This window comes from Salvelinus fontinalis, chromosome 20, assembly GCF_029448725.1.
Source record: "Salvelinus fontinalis isolate EN_2023a chromosome 20, ASM2944872v1, whole genome shotgun sequence".
Classification (NCBI taxonomy): Eukaryota; Metazoa; Chordata; class Actinopteri; order Salmoniformes; family Salmonidae; genus Salvelinus; species Salvelinus fontinalis.
In genome coordinates, this window is record NC_074684.1 from 14,540,334 (window position 1) to 14,557,509 (window position 17,176).

Sequence of the window (17,176 nt, forward strand, 5' to 3'; positions counted from 1 at the left end):
CGCCTTTCAACAAGCCAACTCATACTGCAAAAGTAACATTTCTGCATTTGATAATTGTGTATTAGTTCAATTTACTTTTGAGTTATGTTGTTTGATTATACATTGATTATATTATGATTTAGATGATAGCTCACCTGGGATTGGGCTAGGGCTGTGAGGAGAGCTGCACTGTTGCTAAGGGCCTGTCCAGCGCTTCTCTCGAACTGTTCCACCCGCTCCCTTCCGACACAGTCCAATAGGAAGTCTAGCTGTGACAGCGCCTCACGTAGAATCCCTTGGAGTTGCTTCCCATTGTTCAGTGTAGCCTGTGAGGGATTATATGGTTAGTTAATCTAATCTTGAGTTGTCTATGTAGGACAGAATAGAGAGCATCCACATTAATCTATTATTTACTTTTGCTACAGGAAGTAGCTAGTATGATTTAGCATCGTCCCTTGATTACCCATTTGTTAACATTTTCCTGTTAGCAAAACTGCATGTAACCCCCTAGTTGCTTTTAGCTTTTTCTAGCACGGACTGACGTAGTTATTGTGTTGCATGTTGGACATATTTTGGAGACGGACAGATGTTAGAGAACAGCCCGACACGTGAGGAGAGGGCAACAATGCAAACTACGTGAGCTAGCAAGATGGCTATTTAATTGTTTTCTTGTTTTTAAAAGTTAGTTTAACTCGTTCTGAGTAAACCACATTGGTTAACTGTTAGTCCCTCATCCCCGGCCACCATGAGGACTGCGTTGGATTTGTTCTGGTTCAGCTGTCATCAGAAGACCTCTGATTTTTCTTTCTTCCTGCTTGGAGGCTCGACCGTTAGAGATGCTGTCAGAGACTGAACTCTGGGTGATGTGAGTAGCCACTTGATGTGATCTGAGAGATGATCTGTATATACAGTGCTTTCATAAACTATTCATACCACTTGACTTATTCCACATTTTGTTGTGATAAAGCCTGAATTCAAAATATTAAAAAAATAAATAAATACAGAAATCTCATTTACATAAGTATTCACACCCATGAGTCAATACTTTGTAGAAGCACCTGTGGTGGTGATTACAGCTGTGAGTCTTTTTAGGTAAGTCTAAGAGCTTTGCACACCTTTGCACATTATTCTTTAAGCACTGTCTAGTTGGTTGTTGTTCATTGCTAGACAGACATTTTCAAGTCTTGCCAATTTAAATTGAAACTGTAACTAGGCACTCGAGAACATTCAATGAGGTCATGGTAAGCAACTCCAGTGTATATTTGGGCTTGTGTTTTAGGTTATTGTCCTGCTGAAAGGTGAATTTGTCTCCCAGTGTCCTAAAACTCCCTATTACTTGCCGATGACAACCAGACCCATAATATGATGCAGCCACCACCATGCTTGAAAATATGAAGAGTGGTACTCAGTGATGTGTTGTGATGAATTTGCCCCAAACATAATGCTTTTTATTCAGGACATTAAAAAAAATGTGCAAAGAAATTAACTAAGTATTTCTTTAGTGCCTTATTGCAAACAGGATGCATGTCTTGGAGTATTTCTTTTCTTCACAGGTTTCCTCCTTTTCACTCTGTCATTTAGGTTAGTATTGTGGAGTAACTACTATGTTGTTGATCCATCCTCAGTTTTCTCCTATCACAGCCATTACACTCTGTAACTTTTTTAAAGTAACCAGTGACCTTTTTTAAGTTAATGTCACATGCACAAGTACAGTGAAAAACCCAACAATGCAAGTCTAGAAAAAACACATGAGAAATAAGAATAGGAAATACTGTCACAACTCCTACCGAAGGTGGCTCCTCTTCCTGTTCGGGTGGTGCTCGGCAGTCGTCGTCACCGGCCTACTAGCTGCCAGCAATCCCTTTTCCCTTTTCTATTGGTTTTGTCTGATTAGTTTCACCTGTTTCTTGTTTAGATTTTGAGTTGGGATATTTAAGCCGGTAGGCCCGCCTGCTCTTTGTGCGGGCTTGATTATTTTTCCCACTGTCACGTTCCTGACCTGTTTTCTGTTATTTTTGTATGTGTTTAGTTGGTCAGGGCGTGAGTTGGGGTGGGCATTCTATGTTTTGTGTTTCTATGTTTAGGTGGTTTGTAATTAGCCTTATATGGTTCTCAATCAGAGACAGGTGTTTGACTTTTCCTCTGATTGAGAACCATATAAAGGTAGGCTGTTCACACTGTTTGTTTGTGGGTGGTTGTCTTCTGTGTCTGTGTATGTTGCACCACACGGGACTGTTTCGGTTTGTTCGTTCGTTTGATGTAGTCTGTTCCTGTTCGTGAGTTCTTCGTGTCTTTATGTAAGTTCCATGTTCAGGTCTGTCTACATCGTTCGTTTTCTTATTTTGTAGTTTGTTGAAGTGTGTTCGGTTTTCGTCTGTACTTTAATAAACTTCGTTATGTCCAAATATCACGCTGCACTTTGGTCCAATCCCTACTCCTCCTCTTCGTCTGAAGAGGAGGAGGACAGCCGTTACACCCACTGTGTTGACTTGTGGTAGTGCGTGTTTAGTTACCTGTTTTGGGCATTTGTTTGATTACGCCCAGTTTCGTGGAGAGTACTACTTTTCCCTGTGCGTAATAAAGCGCTATTCTGAACTTTCTGCCTCCTGCACCTGACTCCGCACCCACTACCGTGTTACAGAAGCCCGCACCTACTATGGAGTCAGCAGGAGCAGCGGCCTCCCCTCTTCCATCGATGGATGAACGCGTTCTCCATCATACTTCCATCGGATAGGGTCTGCAATGGACCAGATGATGGAGAGAATGGACCGATGGGAGAGGAGTGGTCTCCCCACTTCACCTCGGTTCCTCCGAGTCCACCTACTCCACCCCCGGCGTCCGGCTCCAGCGCACTTCGTATTGCGCCTCCGAGGGAGTACGATGGAACGGCAGCTGGGTGCCAGGGGTTTCTCCTCCAGCTTGAGTTGTACCTGGCTACCGTGAAGCCGACTCCCTCGGGGGAGGAGAGTGTGAGCGTCCTCGTCTCCTGCCTGACGGGCCGAGCTCTGGAGTGGGCCAATGCGGTCTGGAATGGCCCAGACTCGGCGAGGGATCACTATCAGGAGTTCACCCGCCATTTCCGGGCTGTAATCGACCACCCTCCGGAGGACCGAGTGGCGGGTGAGCAACTATTTCACCTTAGGCAGGAGACGAGGTGTACGCAGGACTTCGCGTTGGAGTTCCGGACCTTGGCCGCTGGGGCCGGGTGGAACGACAGGACCCTGATGGACCACTACAGGTGCAGCCTCGGGGAGGAAGTCCGCAGGGAGTTAGCGTGTCGGGACACCACTCTCTCCCTAGACAAACTTATAGACATGTCTCTCCGGCTGGACAATCTGCTAGCTGCCCGCGGGCGTTCAGAAAGGGTCCTGTCAGTTCCACCTCCTAGCCCTCCCGCTCCCATTCCTATGGAGATAGGGGGGACTGCTTCGAGGGGTACCGGAGGAGGCTCCTTTTGCACCAGCTGTGGTCGCAGAGGACACACGGCCGACCGGTGCTAGAGGAGTCCCTCTGGGAGTCGAGAGGGCAGGCAGAATACTTCTCGGTCATCCCAGGTGAGTCAGCATCAAACTCACCCAGAGCCCCCTGTTGGTCACATGTTTGTATACATTTTTTTCCTTGATTTTTCTCCCTCTTCCCAGCATAAAGCACTAGTCGATTCAGGTGCAGCTGAGAACTTTATGGATCACGGACTCGCCCTCAAGCTGGCAATTCCGCTGGTGCCGATAGACCCCCCCCCCCTTCCCTGTGCACTCCTTAGATAGTCGGCCATTAGGGTCAGGGCTGGTCAGGGAGGCCACGGTACCACTGAACATGGTGATGCAGGGGGATCATAGGGAGCGGATTAGTCTCTTCCTTATCGATTTTCCTGCATTTCCAGTGGTGCTGGGGGTTCCCTGGCTAGCCAGTCACAATCCCAGGATTTCGTGGAGACAGGGAGTTCTCCAGGGGTGGTCAGAGGAGTGTTCAGGTAGGTGTTTGGGAGTTTCCATTGGCGCCACGTCGTTGGAGAGTCCAGACCAGGTGTCCACTGTGCGCATTCCCCCTGAGTATGCCGATTTGGCTATCGCCTTCTGTAAGAGGAAGGCGACTAAATTACCACCTCATCGACAGGGGGATTGTGCGATAAACATCCAGGTTAACGCTGCGCTTCCCAGGAGTCACGTGTACCCATTGTCACAGGAGGAGACCTTGGCTATGGAAACATGTCACGGAATCTCTCGGACAGGGGTACATTCGGCCCTCCATTTCACCCATCTCCTCGAGTTTCTTTTTTGTGAAAAAAGAGGGAGGTCTGCGTCCGTTCATGGATTATTGAGGTCTAAATTCCATCACGGTGGGGTTTAGTTACCCGCTACCTCTCATCGCTACGGCGGTGTAATCATTTCACGGGGCACAGTTTTTCACGAAACTGGACCTCAGGAGCGCGACTAATCTGGTGCGTCCCTGAGAATCTCGTCTACAAAGGATTGAAAGATGGCTGGAGCATTCTTTAACCCATATGGCATGACGAGGTACTCATAATGACCCAATGTGGTACTAAACGCGGTTTTCCACTCGTCTCCCTCCCTCCTCGTGATTGTATATCGATGATATCCTGACCTATTCGGCCACACGTGCATGTGTCTCTGGTGCGCAAGGTGCTTGGGAGACTGCTGGAGCATGACCTATACGTCAAGGCTGAGAAGTGTGTTCTCCAAACGAGCCGTCTCCTTCCTGGGTTATCGCATTTCCACTTCGGGGGTGGTGATGGAGTGTGACCGCGTTAAGGCCGTGCGTAATTGGCCGACTCCAACCATGGTGAAGGAAGTGCAGCGGTTTTTGGATTTGCCAATTACTACCGGAGGTTTATCCGGGGTTTTGGTCAGGTAGCGGGCCCCATTACCTCACTGCTGAAGGGGGGGGGCGGTGCGTTTGTGGTGGTCGGCAGAGGCTGACAGCCTTCAATTGTTTGAAGACGCTGTTCACAGATGCGCCCGTGTTAGGCGCACCCGGACCCCTCTTTAGCGTTCATAGTGGAGGTGGACGCGTCCGAGGCTGGGGTGGGTGCCGTGCGTGCTATCACAGCGCTCGGGTACGCCACCAAAACTCCGCCACCTGTGCTTTCTTTTCGAAGAAGCTCGGTCCGGCAGAGCATAACTATGATGTGGGGGACCGGGAGTTGTTGGCTGTGGTAAAAGCCCTGAAGGTGTGGAGACACTGGCTTGAGGGGACTAAGCACCCTTTTCTCATCTGGACTGACCACCGGAATATTGAGTATATCCGGGCAGCTAGGAGACTGAATCCGCGTCAGGCAAGGTGGGCCATGTTCTTCACCCGATGTCCTACTGGTCGTATGTACGTGCCGCTTGGTGTTTGTGATCAATTGATTCGGTGGGCGCACACACTACCCTCGGCGGGTCGTCATAGTGTGGCGAGGACAGTGCGTGTTCTTAGGGGGAAGTACTGGTAGTGCGCCCAGACTAAAGCTCCTAGGCACCATCCTAGAGGGAAGTTACAGCCCCTCCCCGTTCCACAACGGCCGTGGTCTCACCTGTCGGTGGACTTCTTTACCGATCTTCCCCCGTCTCAGGGGACACCACGGTTCTGGTTGTTGTGGATCGGTTTTCTAAGTCCTGCCGTCTCCTCCTGTTGCCCGGTCTCCCTACGGCCCTACAGACTGCAGAGGCTCTATTTACCCACGTCTTCCAGCACTACGGGGTGTCGGAGGACATCGTCTCTGATCGGGGTCCCCAATTCACGTCCCGAGTGTGGAGGGCGTTTATGGAGCATCTGGGGGTCTCGGTCAGCTTGACCTCTGGTTATCACCCCGAGAGTAATGGGCAGGTGGAGAGAATGAACCAGGAGGTGGGTAGGTTTCTGCGGTCGTATTGCCAGGACCGGCCAGGGGATTGGTCAAGGTACGTACCATGGGCGGCGTTGGCCCAGAACTCACTCCGCCACTCCTCCACGAACATGTCTCCATTTCAATGCGTGTTGGCCTCCAGCCGGTCCTGACGCCGTGGCATCAGAGTCAGACCGAAGCTCCTGCGGTGGAGGAGTGGGTGCAGCGCTCCAAGGAGACCTGGAGGGCCGTCCAGGAATCCCTCAAGCAAGCAGGTGGACGGCAGAAGAGGAGCGCTGACCGCCACCGCAGTGAGGCCCCCATGTTCGTACCGGGGGACAGGGTCTGGCTCTTGACCCAAAACCTACCCCTCCGCTTGCCCTGCCGGAAGCTGGAGCCGCAGTGTGTGGGGCCATTCAAAGTCCTGAGGAGGATAAACGAGGTGTGTTATAGATTACAACTCCCTTCCTATTATCGTATTAACCCCTCGTTTCATGTGTCTCTCCTCAGGCCGGTGTTAGCTGGTCCCCTGCAAGAAGGTGAGATGCCGGAGGTCCCTCCGCCCCCTCTGGACATCGAGGGGTCCCCGGCGTACACAATACATGCTATTCTAGACTCGAGACGCCGGGTGAGGGGCTTGCAGTACCTCGTGGATTGGGAGGGGTACGGTCCGGAGGACAGGTGCTGGGTACCGGTGGGGGACATCTTGGATCCGTCACTGTTGAGGCATTTCCATCGCCTCCCTTTTCTGTTGGTTTTGTCTGATTTGTTTCACCTGTTTCTTGTTTCTTGTTTAGATTTTGAGTTGGGCTATTTAAGCTGGTAGGCCCGCCTGCTCTGTGCGGGCCTACCGGCCTAATAATTACACTGTTGTTTACATTTGCTACAGGCAGTAACTAGCATTATTTAGCATTTGATTTCCTATTTGTTAACATTTCCCTGATCAAAACTTCACTAGAAGCAGAAACTTCCACAAAAACATGTCAAACTAAGTTTGGTGTCTCAACGTGCCTGTTTCAGATCAGCTACACTGCAGTATGACTGATCTACAAATCTTAATAAGTGATTAATTAGATCTGAAGTCGACTCAAACACGCACAGGTTTAAGGGAAATTACACTAGTGATGGGTCATTCTCGAACGAACAGCTCTTTTTCAACAGCTCTTTTTGGTGAATGCCGAGGACCGAATCACATCTGAGAAAGAGTTGTTCATTTGGCTCCCTGATTTGCATACTGTTACTACTGCTTTTTGAGCTCCAGACAACGATTATCTGCAGATAAGTTCATTTTAAAAAATCTGAAGATTGTAATTCCTCACTGCAGGAACAATAGAAAGTGAGGGGAGAGACTTTTTCTGGTCCACACATTTCTGCAGAGCATTCATTTTTTTTCTTTGCAGACCATCTAACTTGGTCAGGTAAAAATGTACTTGAACTAATCACGATCTGACATACTGTCAGGCAACTTTGTAAGCTTAACATTGTAGATTTGCAATTGGTCTCATGATTTAAGGTACATTTTTAAGCGCTACTGAACTAAGTGCCATTTGGGTGCCAAATGAACAGCTCTTTTAGCTGAACGGAACTAACGAGCCGGCTCACTGAACATAATTGGCATGCCCATCACCAAAGATTATGGATATACTGACAAGATGTCAACCCTAACAATGGGAGTTGTTGTCCACAAAGCGACACGGCAGGCTGTCTAGCTCCAGTCTATACTTTCTTAGGATTGGTGGATACATCTCATTATTATAATCCTTTTTTGAATATTTGATGAGGGTTGTTGACGTCAACTGCCTGTATTCAATAGAGAGAGATGCTATGCTACTAGGCTCATCCATGAATATGCATAGCCATCTTGAGACAACACTGATATAAAGTATTTTTTCTTAAAGTTGCCAGGATTTCATGAGTCTTATATCAGTACACTCGTAACAACTTAAGCATTACGAAACTTCTATAATATCAATTAAATCTTAAATAGCAAATAAGCCATTCATTTTTTTGTTGAACAAATTTCACACATCTCATTGACCTCCATACAAAAATTCCTTGCTTGGTTGGTGAAAAACTAAATAAAACTAACCCTGCTGGGGAGACAGATTTTCCACCGAGTTGGAGCTCTCTATTCCTCTTCCCCTCTGCCATCACCAAATTCCACAACTTTTCATCCTCATATTCATTATCTCGAGCACCTACCAGTGTCTACATATTTGAAAATGGCCCATTTCTACATGATGTAGTTAAAAAGATAAGAAAAAAGGTCGTAAATATGGCCTACTCGATAACATCATCGAGTAGAATTAAAACAAATAACTTTTTTTTCTTTCTCAAAACATGCAACAATTTTCTAGTCACAGGGAGGCATTTTTTTGCTCCCTGAGTCACCGTGAATCTCATAGTGTTTGAAAATCCCTGTTTTTAAAATATTTTCTACTCCTTGATGACATCAAACTTTTACAATTTTTTATTTTATTTTTTACAACAAATCATAGAAATGTGCCATTTTCACATATGTAGACACTGGTATGGTGCTGCTTCCTGCATGACGAAAGCAGACTCATTACTGGTTTTGACTGAACGATGAATTCCCCCGCAATGGGTGCTCATTGGTTTCAAAATATTTTGCTGCATTACAATGTCACCATGGATCTAACAAACTCATAATGAAATAATTGCAAAAATACAATTTTGGGGCTATATACTAATATATCTCCAAAGTGTCCTCTAAGCTTATGTGTTGCGCTAACATCTATGCCTGATCAGAAATGGCTTTGTTGATTACGATGAGAATGCCCTTAATGTTAGGGAAAGGGGGATACCTAGTCAGTCGCACAACTGAATGCATTCAACCGAAATGTGTCTTCTTCATTTGACCAAACTCTTCTGAATCAGAGACTGATGGCTGTGCTTTGGCATTTAAAAAATAACCCCTCTGAGAAATGCCTCATCTAGAATCACCAATATGCGTAGTATTTTCCATCGGGGTTTGTCACCAAATGCCAGATGACAAATCCTCTATTTTTCCGTTGAGACAGAGCACGTCCAAAGATAATGGCCCTGATATTAGAGCAAAGTGGAAACTCTATTGGAGAAAACTCACTAAGGGGTTCCTATCCCTACCTGTATTGTCGTGATGGCCGGCATATGGAGTATAAGTGCGCTTTAAGTGCCCTTTGCTAATATTACATGGTAGTCGGGCCTCTGCGTTCAACATGACAAATACGTCAGTGGAAAAACATCTCAAAAACAACTAGTGATTTCTGAACAACCTCAGTAAACTCTGTGCTGTGTTCAACATGCCAAATGCATTAGTGGGAAAAGTTTTTTTTTTAAACAGTGATTTCAGAACATTTTAAATGGATGGGAGTGCAGCATAACACCTTAAACTTTCATTCCTAAATCTTTTTAATGAATGAGACAACAAAAGCTATCATACACACATTGCTTTTTACTCTCAATGTGGCTGGTCCAGTAAAAACAGCAGTGACTTTCTGATTTACTATTCTTTTTCGCAGAAGTTGAAAACCTAAACAATGTACAAATATTTAATGTCCCTGCAAAACTCTTTTAGGATTTAGGTCCAGGTTCCTGGTCAGTACTTTAATTGTGACAAATGTATTTGTAATAGATTCTACACAAATAATATGGGATGGTGGATGGATGTGGGTGGACAGAGAGGTACTACAGTACCTGTACAGACTTTCGGGGATTTGACTGTGCTGCCTGGTTCCACTGCTGCAGTTCACAGATCGCCCCAGACATTCTAAGGGCTGTGCCGCCTGAAAAAAGCTGCATTCGTTCATGTAGAGAGAAAAACAGGCTACGGAGACAGAGAGGATAGGTTGAGAGAGAGAAAGAAAAAGAAGGAAGGGAGAGGGGGAAAGAGAAGGAGAGAGAGAGGGGAGCGGGGTGAATAAGAGTGAGGAATGAAAGAGAGGAGAGAGAAAAGGAGAATGGTTTAGAAAGAGAGAGAATACAGTAACTCACATGTACCAAAACATATTTTTCAAAAAATGCAATCCAAATGCTTTGATATGCAGAGGGAAAGAAGCTACAGAACAGATATTAATAGGTACCTGTCTAAGTCTTTGGCCGCTGAATCCACAGCCAAAGTCACATCGTTTTGAAATTCTCCATATGTGACCTCTGACCCTACTGCTTTCTCCAGGTGATGAAGCCGTGCCGCAAGCTCCCTCAGGCTTTGGTCACAGTCCTGAACAAGTCATGAGATAGACAAATACATCAAACACACTTACTAAGTATGTGATGAACGGGAGAACAGTGGGGTATTCCAAAATGCTGGACAATTAAGTTATCCAGCTTATACCATGTCAATTTTAAGCCTATATTTCTCAGATGTAGTTATAAATACACTGAACAAAAATATAAACGCAACATGAGTTGAAATAAACAATGCCTGAAATTGTCCATATGCACAGAAAGCTTATTTCTCTCAGATTTGGTGCACAAATTTGTTTACATCCCTGTTAGTGAGCATTTCTCCATTGCCAAGATAATCCATCCACCTGAAAGGTATGACATATCAAGAAGCTGATTAAACGGCATGATCATTAGACAGGTGCACCTTGTGCTGGGGACAATAAAAGGCCACTTTAAAATTTACCGTTTTGTCACACAACACAGATGTCTCAAGTTTTGAAGGAGTGTGCAATTGGCCTGACTACAGGAATGTCCGCCAGAGCTGTTGCCTGATAATTAAATGTTCATTTCTCAACCATAAGCTGCCTCCAACGTCGTTATAGAGAATTTGGCAGTACGTTCAACCGGCCTCATGACCATAGACCACTTGTAACCACGCCAGCCCAGGACCTCCACATCCGGCTTCTTCACCTGCAGGTGCTGAGGATTATATCTGTCTGTAATAAGGCCCTTTTGTAGGATAAAACTAATTCTGATTGGCTGGGCTTGGCTCCCCAGTGGGTGGGCCTGGCTGCCAAGTGGGTGGGTCAATGCCCTCCAAGGCTCACCCATGGCTGCACCCCTGCCCAGTCATGTGAAATTCATAGATTAGGGCCTAATGAATGTATTTAAATTGACTGATTTCCTTATATGAACTGTAATTCAGTAAAATCTTTGAAATTGTTGGAAATTGCGTTTAAATCTTTGTTCAGTATAGTTATACGCCATTCATAGGAAACCATTCAAACAATCCATAGATGGCTTTGCCCATTCCTTATTTTTCTATCAATGGTTCTACCATGAGAGCGCTAAAAGTAGGGTGAAACTGCCCCTAGAAGCTGATCCTGGGTCAGTGAACAAATGTTCCCCACTAAAGGTTAAGATTAGGATTGGGGGAGGGGAAGCTGAACCTAGATCTGTACCTATGGGAAACTTCATCCCAGAGCATATACCTGTAGGACTTGCCAGCGCTGCTGGAGCTGCCTAATATCAGTGAATCCTTCGGTCGTTTCTGGGTCGTCCCCCAAACGCTCAGCCGAGCCTTGTAGGGCCCTCTGAAGGTTGTCAACCTCCTCCCTGATTCGCTGGTCTTGTCGGGCTACCTGCTCCTCTGCCTGTAGTTGAGCCAGCCAGCTGAGGCCCCTCTCTAACTCCTCCTTCTGGTCCTGGAGATCTTTGACCTCTTGAGACAGAGTGGCCTGACCCTTGGTGGTGCAGCTGGCAAGCAGGATGTCCTTAAGAGACTCGAGCTCCACAAAGTCTTTCTCCATGTGGCCCACGGCCTCCTGCAAAGCCTACTGGGACAGGCAGATTTGTTGTTGTTGTTTCTTCAAAACATCTCACCAAACAGCAGTGCTCTTACAGTGGAAAATGCAATGAAAACGTATTTCTGAAAGGATGAGTTTACATAAGGCTGTGTGTGTGTGTGTTCGTGTTCGTGCGTTGCATGCATATGTGTGTATGTGTGTGTATGTAGTGTAGTGTAATCACACTATTACATCTCACCTCCACAGCCCCTGTATCAGTCTCCAGGAAACTAGAGTCTCTGGGCTGGGACTCAATACCCAGCATCCGTTCCTGCAGTGAGTTTAATGTGTGCCGGCACTCCTGCACCAGCTGGCCACAGCGATCCTCGTTACGGACGCCTCCCTCAAGACTCACACACATTCCCTAAAAATTATGACAATTCAAAAGAGCAATAAAATGTATACAGTTTTTGTAATGACAGACATTTACTGTAACTGTGCACTGTAACTCCCTTACATGAATCAACAGAAAAACATGTATTTTTAATCCAACCAGGAATTGCCCGTTTTACTTCATAAATCTCCTTTATTAAAATATTTTAAACATAGCCGACTCACATGGAGCTTTTTGACCAAGGCGGGTTGGCAATCCTCTAGTGTAGCCCAGGAAGGGTCCTCCCAATTGGGGTCCTTGGTGCGCTGGGCTAGCTCCTTCCTCTGGTTCCCCAAGGCAGAGAAGGCCGGCCCCAAGGCTGTGGCCTGGTCCAGTAGTGCCCGGGCCTGTTGGGCAGCCTGCCTGTGTTGGGCCAGGCCGGGCCAGGGAAATAACAGGGAGAGCTGGGTAGTCTGGTGCTGGAGCTGGTCCACTCTGGACCAGGCCTGCTGCCTCTGGACCAGAAGAGAGGAGGAGAGCTCGGGCTCACCATGCAGCAGACTGAGAGTGAAAAAAGACAGAGACAAATAGAGTTAAAGAGATGCCTTTCATGGACACTAACAAATCTAAATCAAGTAGGATGTATGTATGAACTTCATTTCTATGGTGATTATTGTGCTTGAGTGCAGAAGCTTTTTCAACAATGGGCCGCGTCTTGAGAGCGCTGTGCGTAAAAAAAAAAGTCACCGATGTCAATAGGAAATTTGCCTAAGCTTGCTAGTTAGGAACTATGGCACCTACAAATGACTTACTTTATTCCACCTTGTTGCACTGCTTTGTATATTTATCTCAATTTGTACTAAGTAAGTAAACTTTGGACAATTAAGCCTTGTCCGAGCCAGAAGAGCCCATAGGTGCAGGAGCATGTAGAATTATACCCCCTGGACAGGAAGCTAGTCTGTAACAGGACCTTACTTCCAAAAGGCATGTTTAGCTTTAAAAACAGATTAAAAAATCATCTTGTATCACAGCGCCTCTCTTCTTTCTAAATATCTCATTTAACTGTACTGTATATAACATTATGAATATATATATATATATAGTATGTACATAGTATTTTTGTCTTTCCTATATAAACCTCTTATTTTTTAAATGTAATGTAACCTTCTTGTCTATAACTGTTCTGTACTTTGTATGTGGGCCCCAGGAAGAGTAGCTGCTGTGCAGTAGCTAATAATAATAAACGAATCTCCCCAATCTAGGTTCCAATCAGGTTCCATTTTTAGAGTCTTTGGTATGATTAGACAGGGGATCAAACCCCCAACCTTCCAATCTCAGGGCAGAAACTCTAACCATAAGGCCAGAGTTGGTATCTAACTTTGACTATAACATTATTGTGAAACAAAATTGTCAACAAAATTGTACGTAGAGTTTCAGTTATTTTTAGGCAAAGATGCGTACTGCATCATTGTCAATTCTTTGTTATGAAAACTGTGAAAAAGGAACAGTTTTCTTAGAGCCTTCGAAGTGTTAGATGTGTGTAACCTCATTGGAATGTGTGCTATATCTGTGGAGAAATTATAGTGGAGAAAAAAATATCATGTAATCGGAAGCTTAAAAACAGGGGTGATAATTCTTACTCAGAACTTTGTTGGAATCCGCCACGTTTGGGAGATCTAATGGAAATCAAATGTTTTGTCCTGCATCAGGTTACATATCTTTATTCTGTGACTATTGTGTATTGTTTTGAAATGAGAAAGCATCCAATAGATGAAATGACACTGCCATCTAGTGTTACATAATGCCACATAATACACAATATTCCACAACATTCTAAACTTCAATGATGAGCAAAAAAGGTTTGTGTTGTTTGATAATTATTTACTGTGTAATTCTGTAATTTAATTCAGGTCAGATTGCTTGGAAAGGCAGCACTCTGCAGTAAGGATGATGTCACAGAGTAATAATGTGATGTCACCGGTAGGTTCTTAGAACTTTTGTCAAAGATCAAAAAAGCTTGCCTGCTTGGTAAGACTTAAAAGAAAAGACAAGTAAAACGAAAACAAAATGGATGTATTCAACTGCTGAGAATTCTTCACAAGAATGATTCCTGTCATTCATTTGCATAAGGTGGATTGCCCAGGTAAGGTTATTTTCCTATTTTCAATTGAGTAGTATTTTGTTAACATTAAATTAAACTTTGACTAGATTTGAATCTAGAAAAGTGGAAGTGACTACCTTTCGAGGTGGAGTATGCCAGGTATTAGTGGTGGCCTAGCAGTAATAGGCTAGTAATAATTAGTAGTAGTAGTAGTAGCAGCAGCAGCAGCAGCAGGTGTAGTAGTTAGTTAGTAGTAATAGTAGCAGGAATGTTGACCTAGTAGTAGTAGCAGCACTAGTAGTAGTACTAGTAGTAGCAGTAGTAGGCTTTTACAGTGTAGTAGTAGCAATAGTAGGCTTGTATAGTGTAGTAGTAGCAGTAGTAAGCTTTTACAGTGTAGTAATAGTAGTAGTATTACCCCAAACCATTCTGTGATTCACGTAAACTATTGTGTTAAACTAAAAGTAAGAAGAGTATGGTCTTTATTTTATTAAAGTGTTGATGGATGATCTCTTTGTATAGGTCTTGTTGTTTTTTGCTTTGCCTTTAAATGTTTTGCTTTGCTTTGTAACATTCACGTATTCAACACAATTTGTAATTGTAGATGCAGTTTTTCTAGGCCTTTAATTATGCTCTCCTCATTCATAGTTTTCATGGAAAGATGTCATAAACAGTGAGAGGAGACTGTTCCTATGCCAGCATTAAATCTTTGCCTAATTTTAAAACATATAATGTGAAAAATAAGTAAAGGTTGTAACATATCAGTAGCTTTCTTCTGCTACATGCAATCTAATCCATCAGTTGATAATATTATTTTGTCTTTCAAAAGCATTTTGTCCACATTTGCCACCATGTTATCAAAGCTTTTCAAAACTTTCACTATAAACCAGTATCATTTTACATCAGGTTGACTGTCCTAGTATGAACATACTAGTTTCTTTGTAAAATATTGCATGTATTCACAACATTGTGCATTTTTGTAAGCAAAAACTAGCTTGGGCAAAATAAACGTATCCTAACTATAGTTCATTCTGTTTTATGTTTGCAGGATGCAGGCCTGATCTAACATGGCTTCAAAAAGTTACATCACAGAACCTTGGTTCAGCTCCATTCTGTGATCAGTGTACTAGAAAACATGGTCCCTGCTGCAATCATTCTACTGGACCTTTATCGAGCAAGCCAGGGTGCAGTGCATCATTTGACCTAACACCACAGGGGCAGCCAACAAATGATGCCCCTGCGATGAGAACACTTCCAGGGCTTGCGGCCGGAGCTACTGGGCTGACCTACCACGAAAACCAGCCCACTAATGATCCATGGTATTTGGAGCATCCAAGGAGGGAAGACAGTCCTTCTCCTCCATCCCCAGAGTATGACAACAATGTATCCTCCCTCGCAGAGGCCTTTGAGGGCCATGAAGAAGAGGACAGTTTATCTCCTGCTTCAGTGTACATGGACTGCCTTGAGGAGTTTAGCCCATCTCCCTCAGCAGGATCCCCTCAAGCCGACTCTCCCCCAGACTCTCCTGCTTTATTTATCGTAGAAAGTGATGAGGGGGAGCAGTTCTCGGAACGCCGTCTCTCTCCATTTCCAGTATTCCTTGAGTGTGAGCAGTGCAACAACTACTGCTGTTCTCCTTTAGGAGAAAGGATTGTGACATCTCTAGAACGTGGGGGCAAAATTAAATCATCTTCTGAAAAATCGCAAGAGATCGAGAAAGTTCCAGAGTTTAAGAAAAATATTGAGTTGTCTCCAAACTCTGGGCAAACATCTGACGTTTCCCCTGAGCCAGAACCACAAATTGAATTGTCCAGAGAGCATGAGACCCTAAAAGGGCCATCTAACCTCTGGCAAGAGATTGTGTCAGCTTGTGAACCATCGCAAATGATTGAGCAGTCTCCTGATCACAAACAAGAGGTAGAGTTTAATTCAGACTCCTGTCAAGTGTTTGAGGAGCCCCTGCAATGGACTGAGCAAAGCAAAGAGCCTCAGGAAGTGCTCCAGTTGCCTCTGCCACCAAAACAAACAGTTGAGCAGTGCCTTCAAGACATTGAGCTGCCTCATGAATCCATGCTTTGGAATGATCCATATCCAAATTCTGGTCAAGAGTTGGAAGTGTCAACTGAGCCCGAACAACAGATTGAGGTTTTTTTTTTTAACCACCAAATAATTGATATGTCATCTGAACCTATGATTGGCTTATCTGCTGAGCACAGACCAGCTGTTGAACCACCACTTGAGCCTAGAATATCTTCTACTGAAACACAGCAGAATGATCTCCAGCAAATAACTGTGCCTTCCACAGAACCTGGCACAGTGTCAAAGGCTCCTACTGAGCCCTGGCCAGAGACTGAATCATCCTTTGGTCCATGGCAAGACATTGAACCATTTTCTGAGTACAATCAAGAGACTGAGGTGTCACCAAACTCCTGGCAAATATTTAAAGTATCTGAAGTATCTCAGCCCCAACAACTGACTGAATTGTCCACAGACACACAAGGAGAGTTTAAGCTTCCTTCTGAACCTATGAAAAGGAATGCAGTGTGTACTGAGCAGAGGCTAGGGGTTGAATTAAACCCTGACTCCTGGCAAGGGTTTGAGATCTCTACCGACTCCAAGCAACAAAACAAACCATCAATGGAAACTCAGGGAGTGTTTAAGGTACCTATGCCACCAAGACAAAGGGCTAAGTGGTCTTCTGGGTGCATGCAACTGATCCAACTGTCTCATGAGCCCATGGAAGGTATCGATCTTCCTACAAATGATGTGCAAATGTTTGAAGCATTTTTTGGGCCCAAACAAAACATTGAGGTTTCTTCTAAATCCCACCAAGGGACTGAGTTGTCCCACGATCACAGGCAAGGGATTTACTTATCTCCTGAGCGCGAGCATGGCATCGAGCCAGAACAAGAGACTGAACTCTCAATTGGACCTCAGGAATGTACCAAGTGGTCCTCTAACTTCATGACAGTATTTGACATGTCCAATGAATTCCAGCAACCAACTGGATCATCCACAGATCCTCAAATAGTGTTCAGGCTACCTCCTGAATCCATGCTGAAGAATGAGTTGTGCCAAGAAGCTGAATTGAATACAGACTCCTGGCAAGTGTTTACGGCGTCCAATGAGCTCAACCAAGAGATTGAGACAGCCAAAGACCTTCAAGAAGTGTTCAAGCGACATACCAAACCCAGGCAGAACACTGAGCAGTCATATGGATGCATGCA

General features: G+C 44.9%; 1 protein-coding gene across 1 annotated transcript in view; it reads right to left on the reverse strand.

Annotated features, from left to right (window-relative positions):
• The window catches only part of LOC129817105 (nesprin-2-like), a 207,966-nt gene that overhangs the window by 142,047 nt on the left and 48,743 nt on the right, over positions 1–17,176 (reverse strand). Inside the window, exons 41-46 of the mRNA XM_055872054.1 lie at positions 12,094–12,409; positions 11,735–11,899; positions 11,182–11,523; positions 9,886–10,022; positions 9,500–9,629; positions 135–305 (exon numbers count right to left, since the gene is read on the reverse strand). Coding sequence (XP_055728029.1) covers positions 135–305; positions 9,500–9,629; positions 9,886–10,022; positions 11,182–11,523; positions 11,735–11,899; positions 12,094–12,409 — 1,261 coding nt within the window. The remainder of the gene's footprint in view (positions 1–134; positions 306–9,499; positions 9,630–9,885; positions 10,023–11,181; positions 11,524–11,734; positions 11,900–12,093; positions 12,410–17,176) is intronic.